The sequence below is a fragment of the Nilaparvata lugens genome, chromosome 11 (genome assembly GCF_014356525.2).
Source record: "Nilaparvata lugens isolate BPH chromosome 11, ASM1435652v1, whole genome shotgun sequence".
Classification (NCBI taxonomy): Eukaryota; Metazoa; Arthropoda; class Insecta; order Hemiptera; family Delphacidae; genus Nilaparvata; species Nilaparvata lugens.
In genome coordinates, this window is record NC_052514.1 from 26,492,316 (window position 1) to 26,507,082 (window position 14,767).

At 32.5% G+C, this 14,767-nt stretch overlaps 1 protein-coding gene across 3 annotated transcripts in view; it reads left to right on the top strand.

The window, feature by feature from the left end:
• Nucleotides 1-14,337, top strand: part of LOC111048526 — a 33,552-nt gene extending 19,215 nt beyond the window's left edge. The window contains exons 3-5 of one of the 3 annotated variants that reach the window (XM_039438011.1): nt 10,348-10,545; nt 11,341-11,790; nt 12,850-14,337. In XM_039438011.1, coding sequence (XP_039293945.1) covers nt 10,359-10,545; nt 11,341-11,783 — 630 coding nt within the window. In that variant the 5' untranslated portion in view covers nt 10,348-10,358 and the 3' untranslated portion in view covers nt 11,784-11,790; nt 12,850-14,337. Of the gene's footprint in view, nt 1-3,849; nt 3,884-8,928; nt 9,651-10,347; nt 10,546-11,340 lie in introns of those variants that run through there. The other 2 variants (XM_039438010.1, XM_039438009.1) reach the window with 2 other exon arrangements.
• The last annotated feature ends 430 nt before the right edge of the window (nt 14,338-14,767 follow it).

The window sequence follows — 14,767 nt, forward strand, 5'->3', positions numbered from 1 at the left end:
ATTGATTAGGGAGTTCTTGACGTTCCCTTCCAGCTCCCAGCATATGTTCGTAGTCCTTTCTAGCGCTATATGCCGTTGTATGTGAATTAAAGTGAACCTGTAAAGAGCTGGAAGGTACTTCTCACACTGGGGTAACTTGTATTAGAGACACGAATCGACTCAGTAATTTCCAGCAAGTCTTCAGGTTGAAACTCGCAGTGTGTTGTGTGTAGTGGGTCTTGTATAAGTGTCGTCCTGCAGGGAGATCTCCTGGCTCCCCTGCTTCTGCTCCACGTGTGGTCCTCACATATTAGTCACCTTTATTATATAAATAATATCCATCTATATAAGGTGTACCTATACTTGTATGTATGTATGGTGGATATCTATATCTATATCCATATATATATATGATAGGCAAGCATGCATTCGTGAGTTATTAGAGAATTATTACAAACTCATCAGCTTATCTTCTGTCCGTGTAGTTCGATTAATATTCCACAACCTCCTATTTCATCGTTTCAAGTACAGAAGTTACTAATGTCGGAAAATAATTTTCACAAGTGATTTGTGTGCAGGCTTATTTGTAAGCTCGAAAGTTATTTTCAAATTTAGCGGCAATATTTATGATAAACCACTATTGGGTAATAAAAAGTTGCTGTTTAACCAAATAAAGGTGGAACTTACGAGTGTCCCAGTTGGATGTCTTCAGAAATATATTTTTTCTGGTGGTTGTGTTATTCATAGGTTTTTACTAGATGACACCTTAAAATTTTCTCGCCGTTCTATTCTTAAAGTTTCTATATAGCTTTATGTTACAGGGATTTTCATGTTCATAAGTCAAGATGCCCCAAAATTATTATTTATGACTTCCTCTCAATAATTATTCTTTTCTTGATATTCTAAATGAGAATAGGCTTCTATAGCCTACTCTTTTAACATGACGAAGTTTATTTTGAGTTGAAAGCTAATATTCTTAAACTTACTTCACTTTTGATGACCGTTTAGCTCTTTTTTTTATTTATATAAAAACTCACATGCAATCAAAATTCAAGATGCCCCAAAATTATTATTTATGACTTCCTCTCAATAATTTTATTCTTTTCTTGATTTCCTAAATAAGAATAAGCTTCTATACTCTCTAATCAGGAGGAAGTCTATTTTGAATTCAAAAATGATATTTTTAAATTCACTCCACTTTTGATGACAGCTTGCTCTTTTTTTTATTTATGTAAAAACTCACATCTTCTCAGTTCCATAATCGGTGGTCTTTGCACGATTGGCCATTGCTTTTTTGAATATCCAGAAAACAATTTTAGTGTACCGTACGAAGGCATTATTTTGGATTGAAGCATTATTGCTATTCTTTACATGATACTTAAAAACCATAATTTTATCCTAAAGTATTGTTTGAATCTAAGATGAAAAATGTAATCATACAATATTATAATTCTTCAATGTCGTTTTCCATCACTGTTTATATTATATCACTGTTTAGTTATTGAAAAAAGTCCAGCAGTCAAATTTCTTCAATATAATAAATGCATTTATCCACTTATACTGTGATAATGAGATCTTTCGGCTAGTCCGCCATCTTCCTGGTTGAAAGTTCTTTTTTTAATAACAAAAAAGAGACAAGATTATAATTTATTCACAGTATTGTATCTTTTATTCTTATGAAACATTTTGTGTCTACAAAATGATAAGTAAAAGCTGAACCATTTAAAAAAGATTATAATTTTATACCAGTAAATACGCAAATAAAATAAATTTTAATACATTGAAGTTATCAAACTTGAAAGCGGACCATGGTGTTACAACAAATAATAAAGTGTGCTATCAACCTTGGACTGATCATTCGAATACTTTATGTATCAAATTATTCAAATACATAGGCATACCACAATCTTATTTGTTGATATCACTTCTATATTGATATCTGTATAGAATATTATATAAAGGCATCTCCAATTATTAGCTTTAGAAGCTCGAATTATTTCCTATATGGTATGATTCTCTACTTAATTACAATTGAATAATCATATATTCAAATGAAAAATAGTGCCTGCTTAACTCAACACCTATAACAACAGAAGTGATCAGCAACAGTAAAATTTGGTACAATAACTCTAATATAAATTAGCCTATTACTGATTCATCCTAATTATTCTAAACTAAATTCAACCCAGATTAACGTTTACTCGTATATACGGTAGGCTAGACACTGCTAGATTCATCCTAATTAGTTCAAACTTAGAATCGAATATTCAGAGTGTAGGTCAAACTCCTTTGGAGCTACTCCAAGAGTGTAACTTCAACATAAATTTAATTCATCTACTGATAAGTTTACCCTGATCCAAGATTTGAGACTAAAAATATATTTATAATAATTTTACAATTTATACCATTGTCATGAATACTAGTAATACATCGTGATGATTTCAACCTGAAAACTCAACCCAGATTCGAGACTAGCTCCCGAACTGCTCAGTTCCCACAAATGCGTATATATTGTTATGCCAAGGCATATAGGCAACAGGTTGGCTATTCCAATGTACAGACCACCAAGACAGACCAGTAGGTAGCAGCCTCACTAACACATAGTAAAGTAGTAATTTCCAACACATAGTGCAACTATACATGACTCTGTGGCGGCCGTATATTATGTATTCATCTAACATCGCGTGGGGTGCGCGGAGTAAATAGATTTCCACTGAATGTAATAACACATTCCGGTGCTAATAATCATGATAATAAAATTAATCTGATGGCATCTACTGCTGTGTGTCTGATAAAACTGGTGGCCATATATATTAGAGTGGAGTAGGTAGCTCTGGGTCACCCTCTCTCTCTCAGATACTACCTCTTTTCCTCTAGCATTCGATCTGTATCGTTCTTCTTTTCCTCCTGACTCTCTCTGTTCTTGCTCTCTCGAACATACTCTCCCTCTTCTCACTCTATCTCTATTCACTGTGTATCTTGCATCTCACCATTATTATTTTGAATATTCTCATTTATTGCTTCTTCTCCTTCCTTTTTATTCTCTCTACTTTTTCTCTTCATTTCCCCGATGGTACATTCTTTTCGATTCCCTTGTCATTCTGAAATCCATATAGTAGCTCTTCCTCTTTCATAATCACTTTTGATCATCACTTGTCTCATTTTCATCACCAAAATGTTAAACATAATTTTTTTGTCACTTTCATTCCTAAAAATTGAGTTAATTCCCAGTTTATAATATCAATCAATATACTGTGCACGTAGTGACATATATATACTAAAATAATTTTTATTTATATACGTACTTTGTATCAACTTTTCAAACAAAGTTTTTCTCTTCTCTGTTCCTTCTTTTCGAAAATAATCATTTTTCTTATTTAAACTTTTTTCTATTTCAATTTGATGTTCTTTCTCTTTCCATTTCTCTTCCTTATTCTTCTCTTCCCCTCTGTTCTTCCGGTTCATAATGCAATCTTCTTCCGGAATATAATTTCCATAATGCAATCTTCCACCTTCTCCTATTCCTCTCCCTATCTCCAAATTTGTCTCATCTATGATATTTTTAACTTCCTATTCCCATTCGTATCCAACTATCCTCCTTCACCTTCACCTCATTCTCTGTTCGCCTCATTTTCTGTTCACCTCATCTTCAATTATAATCTTTTGCTTCACTCTCTCTCTCTCTCTCTCCGTCTTTCTATCTACTATCTCTACTACTTCTACCCCTTTGTCACTCTTTCACTTTTCATCTCTCCTTCTCTTATCATCCTCTCTTCTCCCTACTCACCCCACCTTCCAAAAGCCCTTACATAGTCAGCTCCACTGACACTGTAACAGTATGTTCAAAAAGATATTTCTCACCAGGCCAGCCAGCCAGCCAATGTGGATAACACTTAACATGGAGGTTAGACCATTCGACTAACCGCTAATAAATAATATTATTATAGAAGAGAAGCTGAGTGTGTGTGTGTGTGGTGTGTGTGTGTGTGTGGTGTGTGTGTGTGTGTGTGTGTGTGTGTGTGTGGTGCCCGCGAGTTGTTAAGAAACGATGGACCCCCCACTGGAGTCGAATTATTGCCTTCTACTGATTGAATAATGCGGCCTCACTTTTTAGGGGGGTATAAGGGTGGAAGGGGGATTCTAAGAGACGGCGGGGGTGTATTCAGACAGGGGGGTGTCACCTAGCACCACCAGGTATAAGACTTGTGTTATCATAACGATGCAAGTTGAGACTCCCGTTCAAACCTCATAATGCACCTTTTAAAAGGCTGCGGGCACATTAACTGGGCACATATCTTGTCTCCCAGTCATTGTCCCGTAATAATATCGTATTTTTTTATTATTATAGTTCAATATAATGGCTGAGCGAATTTATAGAGTGATCTGGTTTATTGGTTAACTGGTCATTTCATATACGTGTGGCATTATGTGTTGGAAAACGTGTTTGGTATTTGTGTGAATGTAATTTGATAATGGCGACTACAGTATTTCTAGATGAAAGTAGATAATTTTAATAATTAATGTTAATATATCCATTGGAAACACCATTATAAAGAGCAATTTGTAATAAATTCAAGGAAAATAGAATAAAATCTATAAAATGTTCTAAGAATATTTTGTGGGATAAAGATCCAATGCATATTCACCATTCATTTACTGATTATTTGATTTGAATTAATTGCAACTTTAGTGAGAAAATATTTTAATGAGTAACAATCTCAAATTTCTTCTCTGTATATCCATTTCTTCAAGCTGGTCAAAGTTCATTTTTATTTTTATAGAGTAAATAGTTTATTTTTTAGTCCATCCACTCACATGGATAACAATTATTTATTTGAAGTTTTAGGTCCAATTCACACAGAAGTGAAAAAGTCCGCGCCACGTCAGTGCCATTCGGCAATTCTGTGTGAATTGGGTGTAAAATCAATGTAGGGGTACATTACCGTGTTTCAACCTGATATCCAAGGTCTATAGAAAGCTTTTTTATAGAACTTGTGAGATCATCTTCATTTTCCTTTGTTGTTAATTTTTATGCCAATTCAAATAGTATCTGGGCAATTCGACTTATTTTTCAATTAACGCTTAAAAATTACTTATTTATACTAAACTCTCATCCTCTTTATTCTTACCCGCTTTAATTTCTCCTTATTAAGTCTGTGGTAGGTCTCTGAATTTGGGGAAAGAAAAATACTCTGGTGAACCACAGATGGAAAACTCGTCTTTGACAAATAAATATAGAATCAGTTCTTGATTACTACACTTTCAAAGTGATATATGGTTGTATATTGCCTAGACGTCTTCTTAGAAAAAGGGTGAACGAGTTGTTGTTTTTGCTACACATGTTCTATTTAGATAGTTGTCAAAAATAAATATTATTGAAGTGGGATGCATGGATGCACATATGGATGCATACGTTACAGATAGTATTCATGCATGTTGAGGGTAATTTTTTATTGTTTCTCAATTTTATTCTGTTATTTCCTCAATTCTCTTTTGAGGTACCTAATAATAAGATTAATAGAAATTCATGCTATAATTTCGTTATTTTAAATTAGGTTCTATACTCATTCCCCACATTATACTGGATCTGAAAATCAAAAGTTATTTGAAATATTCCTGTAGAAGAGACTCATCAAGTTTTCGATTGTAATTTGAATGGATTAGAAGTTCACTTGTTAGCTAAGGTCACATCAATATTATACTCCCTATTGAATAGAACCAGGCACTCACCCCTTCGTCACTATGTTAAGAGTATTATACATTTCAAATAATTGCATTGCTTTGCTTTGCATTCATTACATTACATTTGAATTGTAAGAAATAAAGACACTTAAGCAGTGTCTCAAAGTGTTAGGACAATAAAAACGTTGGTTTTGAGTTTTAACCAAATAAACTGCAATTCTTTGGTCAAAATGAGATTTTGACATTATTTGAAACGTCTTTCAAACCTTAAAAAAATATAAATAAATTAGAAATCATCACAAGGTATAACATAAAAATTAAAAATCAAAGTACCCTTTTTTCAACTTTATTTTATTTCTCACAACATTTTTCGACTTTTAAGAGTCATTTTCATGAGAGTGAACTAAATAAAATTTAGATGGAAAAGGGGTACTTTGATTTTTAATTGTCATGTTAATACGAAATGAGTAGCCCTTTACCAAGAAAGTGGATATCACAAAATATTATTCTTTTTTTTTGTCAAGCAGACTGTTTTCTCATTCAATTTATACTTTTCTGTAAAAATGAATTGACGCTTTTAGTTGACGATATTCATTTAAATTTCAAAAATCAGTTTCTGAGCTGAAGAAATAATATTAACAGCATTTAGTATTTGAAGGAATACTCAATCCGAAATTTAGTCATAATCTATCGTGCTAGAATGAAAAACCTGTTATGATATTACTGTCACCTATCTCAAACTTTAAAAGGCCAATAAAAATTCAACTGATCACCAAGATGACAACGAAGTCTCACTCAGAACTCAGATAAAAGTCAATTTGACCCATTCATATCCATATCTACTTTTCAACCCATCTTTTATGAATCTACCACTTCCTTTATCGTAATTCAAAGCGCAACTATCTCTCTGCGCTCTCGTCCTTTTAAAACATAATATATTCGTCGTAACCCAGAGGGGATTTAGTAGTTTTTAGGACTGTGTTTTATGAGCCGAAGTCGGATATTTATTTTCTGAGATGTATAGGGGCTGTATAGTAGGCCATTATAGGTGGCTTAGTGGCTATTGTTATACAAACAAATCCATGCGCTCTAATGTAATAATACAAATTTATCTCCTAGAACAACGTTGCCTGATAAGGTTGTATTAGTAGACTACTTTGATTTATCTATGATATTGTGAAAGTTTAGTTTAATGCCTAGTCCCATAATACACTGTCGTTTAGTATACAAGATTCCAGACCATCACCTCTATATTTACAAATGTGTTAGAAATATTTTCGTTTAATTTATTTGTTGTTTGGAAAATGAAAAATGTGTAACCCTAGAGGTTCTTTTTTCGAATTATACCTCAATCTGTTTTTCATTTTCTAGGATTTGTCACTGTGTTCTGAATAATGTACGAGTTTGGTTGAAGTTTTATGAGTTTGCTGTTGCAAGTATTTTTTATTTTTCGATGAAAGGTTGGAGCATCACTCACAAGGTCATATCACTAGAGAAGACTAGAAAAGTTGATTAGAAATACTTTTATTAATCTCTGTATTAATATTGTCGCCACTTCCTTTTTTTAAAATATGTAAACAATGAATTCAAACAGTCAAACCTTGACTCATAAATATATAACTTGAAAAATTTGCATCGAAGGCTATGCTATTTGAAAAAAAACATCAAACTCCGGTATTTGATCAATTTATAAATTTATGTAGCATATTTTTCTCATTTTGGCTGTTATAATTTTTCTTCAATTGACAAATGTAAAAAAATAATATTGCAGTTTTTCCAACATCAATATTGAAAAATTAGAATTATTTCACTAATTCTTATACATTCATCTCATCAAACTACTATACAATAATTTCTGAAGATTTAATTTTCCACACATTTATTATGTTGAGATAATTTTAATTTTCAACATATTGTACGGTATTGGAAACTCGTTATGAGCTTTCATTATTCATAATGGTACGTACACGGCAATGAATGTTATCATCCCATGTTATTACCCATGTTATAATCCATAATCTACAATTTGGTTAACATCTTTGAACAAAATAAAACAACGTTAACATCTTTGAACAAATTATTAAACAAAATATTGAGAAAACTTATGAATGAAAATGGTTGGTTATTTAAAATGATAATACTTAGCATAGGGTACGTCTCAATATAAATGTCTAAAGATAGTGAAAAGTTTTAAAATTTCTAGAAAATAGTGTTTTAAAGGACGGTGAATAATAATTGTAACTCTTATACTTATATCTGTGAATGAATAATTTATCTTTAGAAAAAAAATGTTTTTTGAAATCATGGTATAAAACATAAAGGAACAATATATTGAGGGTTCAAAGGATATTTTAAATAACATTTGAAAAGAGTTACTATTATTAGCATTATACTTATAAGTATTAGTAGTTTTTTCAAGATTTTGAAAGGAATCTTTTTCTTGTTTCAAGTAAGAGATTTCAAAGGACCGGAAGTAATTTGAGCAAAGGCACAGCCTAGCTAGCATTCGTCGATAGACATTGTACATTGACAGACCAAATGGCATTCGAAAATCGATGTTTAAGAAACTGAGTGAATCTAGTTGAGAGTTTTAGGTTTGGCCACTAGTTTAATGGGGAGTTTCCCTGAGTTCGGCTTGTGTGGTCCAAGTGTTTTCAAATAACAATAAATATCCGTCGTTATATTGATGTAAACAGTGTGTGATTGCATCTTTTCGAGTTCTAAAAGAGTCAGCCATATATCCGTTTAGTCAGTTCTCAATAATCTATTGGATGGAATGCTAGAGTTTACTTCAAAAGACAAAACGGCTGTAATAGCAGGACTAGAGTTCCATTTTGTAAACAAAGAAATAGTCTTGACTGATCCCATCCCTCATTATAAAAAATACGAAAATTAAGATAATGTATTTATAATTTATAGAAATCTTTTGGTAATCTAATTATGTGATTAACATTTTTCGCTTAAATTTTTCATGATTGAGAAACTTTTCTGTATCCTGCGTGTTTATTTTATAGACGATAATTCTGTAACAATAGTGTTAACGAACTGCTTGTTTCATAATGTTTGAACACAGTACCTTTATAGGTATCGACTTGTGATCATATAAAAAATTTTAAATTAACATATATTTGAACAAATGAAAGAATTTCAATTAATATTAATAAAGAATAATATATCAGTTTTATTCCCTTCAAAATACAAAAATGCAATCGAATAAATATGAACTGTACATAATAATTCTTTAATTGAAATAGGCTACAATATAAAATTCACTGCAGATATAGAGAAAATGTATTTTTTTCGGAAATTACCCTATTCAACTATAGTAAACCCATGCTCTAGAGCAGGATATTATTAGGTTCAAGAAAGACTTCATTACAGATCCTGTGATAAAAATGTGAAATACCGTACTCATAATATATGACTGTGTATGAACATTCATGTTCATGACCTATAGTAATAATTATTATGGAGAATTGAATAGGCCTACAGTACAGCATCATCTTAACGACACAATTATAAGGCGTAAAGTTTAGACGCGCTGCTCAATTAACGTTATGCTCACAGCACCATGAATATGTCACGAGGATACAATTATGCTTTTGGCATTGAAAAGTGGACCGAGAAGGAATTTGCAGAGCCTTAACTGTCCAGTCTTCAACTGGAACTTGGAGCTTGTACTAAGCTTGGAGTTTGTGAGCTGCTTTTATCAACATTCTCATGGTTTATGAAAGTTGAAATACATTTTTGTCAGAGTGCTTGTGGAAAATTCGTGAACTTGCTCAAAATATGTCAAAGTATCATTGAAATATACAACTCACTGCATTTGTGATCGGTGTGGCAAGTTATGTATATCGATGATTCACTCCTTATTCTCAAAGTTCAATTACTATTATTGGTGCCGTGAAAAGGTGTTCTAGAAATTAAAATTCCTTGAAATTCAGCTTTAATGTTGAATTTTGTAATAATTTTGAAATGCTTTGTTTATGGTAAGTAGGCTAGTGTTTATATTTAGCTATCTTGACTTAGCCAATCCAATTTTGATTGGATTCATAGTTTGATGAAATAATGCTTCCGCAAATCATCTTTCTCTTTCATTAAATTGCAATGCTTCAATTATAAGTATCTGATGTATAGGACCAGAGAGAACTTAGTACCTACTCGTCAGATCTTCCCTTATCTCTGATAAGACTCAATATCTCCTCTTCATCTTCTCATTTTGTTCAACTCCTGTAAACAAATCAAATCGTTGAAAGATGTGAAGATAATGAGTGATAATTTTCATCTTAATGCCTCCATGTATAACTGTGAAATAGAATAAAAAATATTAAGTCCTCAGAAAATTGTATAGAACTATAGAAGAAAGGAAGCTGTTCCATATAATCCATAACAGCAACACTCGTATATTCCGCAATGTTCTGTGAAAAATAAAATAGTATGCGATATCAGTATGAATCAATGTACCTAGAATACATTGAATGCATGAATACATTGAATACATAGAATGTACCTAGAATGTATTCTAGGTACCTTGGTATATATGAATCATCAGTGCTTCAGAGATTTGTATAAAGCAAATCTTTGAATTTAAGGTGATATGTCTCAAAGAAAAACATGAACCATTATTAATTGATTTATTAGAATTGTAATAAAATGTACATAAATTCATTTTTATCCATGTTCCAGAGCAATGAAACATGAATCGTTACTTCATAATATGTGTTCTACTCCTCAACACTCTGATTCACTACGAAGCTATTCAATCAGCAATCTTTGATGACAGCTGGCAATCGGATGATGACAAATTGGCGGCACTCAGTGAATTGCCTCTTGAAAGGCTTATCCTTTTGAAACAACGCTTGAAACATGCACACAAAAATAATAGTGAGTATTACATATTACCGTGCAATCATCCAACCAAGACCTGTTGAATTAGACACGTTTACTAAAAAGCTTAGCTGCTCATCAAGTTAGTTATTGAATTGATTGAAATATACAGTACCAGTCATTGGATCAAACAATATTTTTTTCTAAAATACAAATTTATTTCATCCTATGTATCTTATCATGATCACCATCTTGATATCAATGTTTTTTGTTATGAATGAAATATTTTCACATTAGTGTGGCTAACGTATATTCTGTTACTTGGAGTTGACTTTCCAGTAGGAATTCTATACGCAGCAATACTATTTTTGATAAAAATAAAAAATTAGGTACCTTTTACTTCAGTTATCCAATTGAAGTATTTTATCATGTAAATTTCAACATCAATGTAATTTGAATTAGTATCGATAATTGATTAAATAACAAACATATCTGTTTTTCCTGATCCAATTAAATTATTATCATCGCATCAATGGGAAAATATCCTTTATTGACTTATTTACCACCAAAATGAAGTTGAACGATAGTTCAAGTTAAGTTCAGTTGAAGATAAGTTGATCAATAAGTTGATAAGAATATCAATCCAAGAATATAGGACCTTCAAATAGCAAAATACAAATTTCTTTTTTAAATAACTTGAATTGTGTGTTAAATTGAATTTTTATTATATTGTGAGAGTCAGTTCAAACTGTCAGCATTAGTGGATGGGAAGCACTGATGTTAATTACTTAGAAGGAATGCTTCCAATATTTCAAGTGTATATCACAATATCTCATTTATACATTTGCACAGATAGCAGCAATAGAGGCTACCACAGCATGAACTACCCTTTTCCAACTCGAGACAGTGATGACGAGCTCACCAGTAGGAAACCGCCAATGCAACGAACCTATGAGGACTACAGCGATCACCACCACCACCATCACGATCCGCCATCTTGGAAAGACACAAAAACCGCCAAGAAAAACGTGCAGACTATTTTCCAGACAACGGTGACGATTCTGGCATTTCTAGCTTTCGGCGGTTACTTGATTTGTCTGATTTTAACCACAATCAGAGGTAATGCTCAAGCGGCCGCTATGGTTGTACAGCAGAGTCAGTCGTCGACCACGACAACAACCACTAGGACCAAAAGGGCGTCTGGGTTTTTGGTGGGTGAGGGAGTACCGCTGGATAAAGCCGTCTTTGCTTTGAACCTTATAGCCGAGGGGTACACGAAATACCATCGGTTATGATTTTATAGTAGGTCAAATCAAATCAATTTATTCTCTAAATTTACAAATAATACAGTACAGTTACAGTGCATTTATATATACCCTTACGTTGTGAGAGACTCACATGTAGGCTTAAGCCTGTGTTTGTGAGGGCCTGGCGTAATTCGCTGAATTTAAAATCGATAAACTAAATTATGAAAATTAATATTATATTAAACTAAATTTGAGAAAAATAGAAAATTTGAGAAGGTGTTTGGATTGTCTAGCTGCTGATATAATAAATAGTACCTATATAGTAGGTAGCCTTCAATAGTGGGAGCTATTTATAAGATAAGTTTGACGTGTAAGACATTAACAACATATTTTTCAAAGGATCTGTATTTAAGGGATACAAAAATAAGTGGGTTTTCCAAATAGAAATGTTTTACGTTTTGACACTTTGTATTTAGCCTATATAAGATTCATCTCACTGCTCTATGCACTATGCACTAATGCACTATGATACTCTCACTGCTAAATTATCAAGTAATAATGATCAGTAATAAGGTTTAGTGGAATGGACATTTCTAGTTTCTTCCAACGGATACCCAAACTTAGCTTTCTCAAGTAAAATGGTTCCAAGCTCTCATCAAACTAATACGTGAGGCTATCTGAATTTTAATTTCGTCGCATTCATATAGACACTAATAATTCTAAGTTTAATAAAAACTTTGAGGTAAATACTGAATAGAGGACTAGAAAAACTAGCGAACGGTGAATTGGTCCAATGTTCTCTTTTCTACCATAATCACGATCCTTTGTGAATAGAGTAAGGCTTAACTCACACTTGGGCGACTCAGGTCGAGAAGAGACTCGACTAGAGTTGAGTCTCTTCTCGACCTGAGTCGCGTAAGTGTGAGTTGAGCCTAAGAGAAAGATGTAATATATTCTATTAGATAGAGTGAAATTCACAATATTATTATTAGAAGGGACGTTTTTTGTTTAACTGGTGAAATAGGAAGAGTTTAACGTTGGTCATTCCATAATGTACAGACAACTAGATATCCTCTATAATTTTGGTAGTTTTTCATTTTTTTGTTTTTTTAAGCTTAGAATACTTGTCAGGTTGATGGAGCAGGTCTGTCACCCTTCCAACACATACACCGAGAACATAGGCTAATATATCACTTATGTAAGCGATTATTATTACTTCAAATATTTCTCGGCTTTTATCATATAAAATTCAGTATCCAATTAGTTGAATCAGCACTCAAGAGTAGAGAATACTATGGAAACCCGTGGAAATCACCAGTTTAGTGAGTTATTAGACCGATGATCGTTGGAAGCTGATTGCTCATGTAGTATGAATAAAAGTGCATATCCACGAACTGGAACTCTATTAGAACTGCTGTGAGTGTCATTTCAATTAAGTTCCGTTGAGTTTTGCGACAAAAGTCAAAATGCGTGCCGAATTCTTCTCTCAAACGTTCAACTCAGATGACTTCAATCACAAACACATCACTTCAGTGTGTTCTAGAAAGCAGCGTCACTGTCATCACATCAATAATTATTAAATTCACTGGTGAGTGTTTTATATTTCTCTACTCAAATTACTATTGTCTTCTTAATTCGTCTATATCTATCACTTAGAAAAGGTTACATAAAGTTTATTGGGCTCATATAGGCCCTATCATGAAATAAATGAATCTACACATTTTTTCATGTGTACCGTATTCTTAATAATTCATTTTGTTATTTGAGTTAGAATAAGCCTATCATCTTTTACTAGCATTTGTCATTTCTATTTAATAAAGAATATTATATTATATGCCACACTTTTACTCTTTAAGTTCAGAGAATATCCTTCAATCTCGATCTCGACTGATTACATTTTTTATAACTGTTTTCCCCATTTTTCAAATTCATCGGGACAAAATAGGCTATGCTTTTTATTCACCTTTACTAGCTAACATTCATCCACTGATGCTATTTGGAATAATTTATGCAAAATGAAAATTCGTATAAATCGAATAATTCAACGAAAAAAGATTTATTCGATGAGATAATCAATGTTGTTTTCAGTATTCTATTCTCACTTCTACCCGGTCTTCCTCCGTAGATGCGACTCAAATTTTCGACCGTGTCCATTTCTTTATTAACGCACGATCTTTTGAGCGCTTGCAAGTATTCACACACTCAATCAGCCGCTTTAAAAGGATCAGAAACTCGTTATTCCGAGTTTTCTTCTCTCGGGACCCCCTCAGCGTGCATCGTTATCTATATACATATATATTACTATATCCATAATGTGACCTTTTCCATATTACAGTATAACATTCTGCCATCTAGTATATGTTATAGATATTGGACTTGGGACAGGATTTAATAATGCGTTTAGGGTACTGTAGGCATTAAATAAACACCGTTTTATTACGGAATGTGTATATTTCATGAAAATATCGTATTCCTTCCTTTCTCAGCGGAACTTGAATATGTTTTCAGTTGCGCGCGGCAATAATTTACTATATTAAACCGCTTGATTCGATTGCCACTGTAAGCCATTACTGGCTAAATGATTTAAATAATTAAAACACGACAGGACATATTTACGACCGCATGATCGCCTGCTTGTGAGCAACGGTTTTAAATTCGTTTAATGTTGTTTTATTGTGAAATATTGTCGAATGTCATGAACGGAGTTGGATATTTCTACAAGACGAGTTTCAAGGAGATTTGTTGTATGAGAATTATTGGAAATTTTCAGTCTTTACCAGTAGTGTTTATGATTTATTGTTTCAAATGTTTGTGTGTGTATTATTTATTTATTTATGTGAGTAGTTTAGTAGCCTAGTGAGCAAGAATATCGAATTTGAAGTTGGAGAAGTTAAAATTTTATTCAAAGATTACTTTTTTTGATGAATTATTAAACCTTAACGTTATATTACAATGGAGGTACTGTTGCAATATGGACAATTGTATTATGATACTCCCAGTTTATATTTAAAATATGTTCAATTTAACTCTAA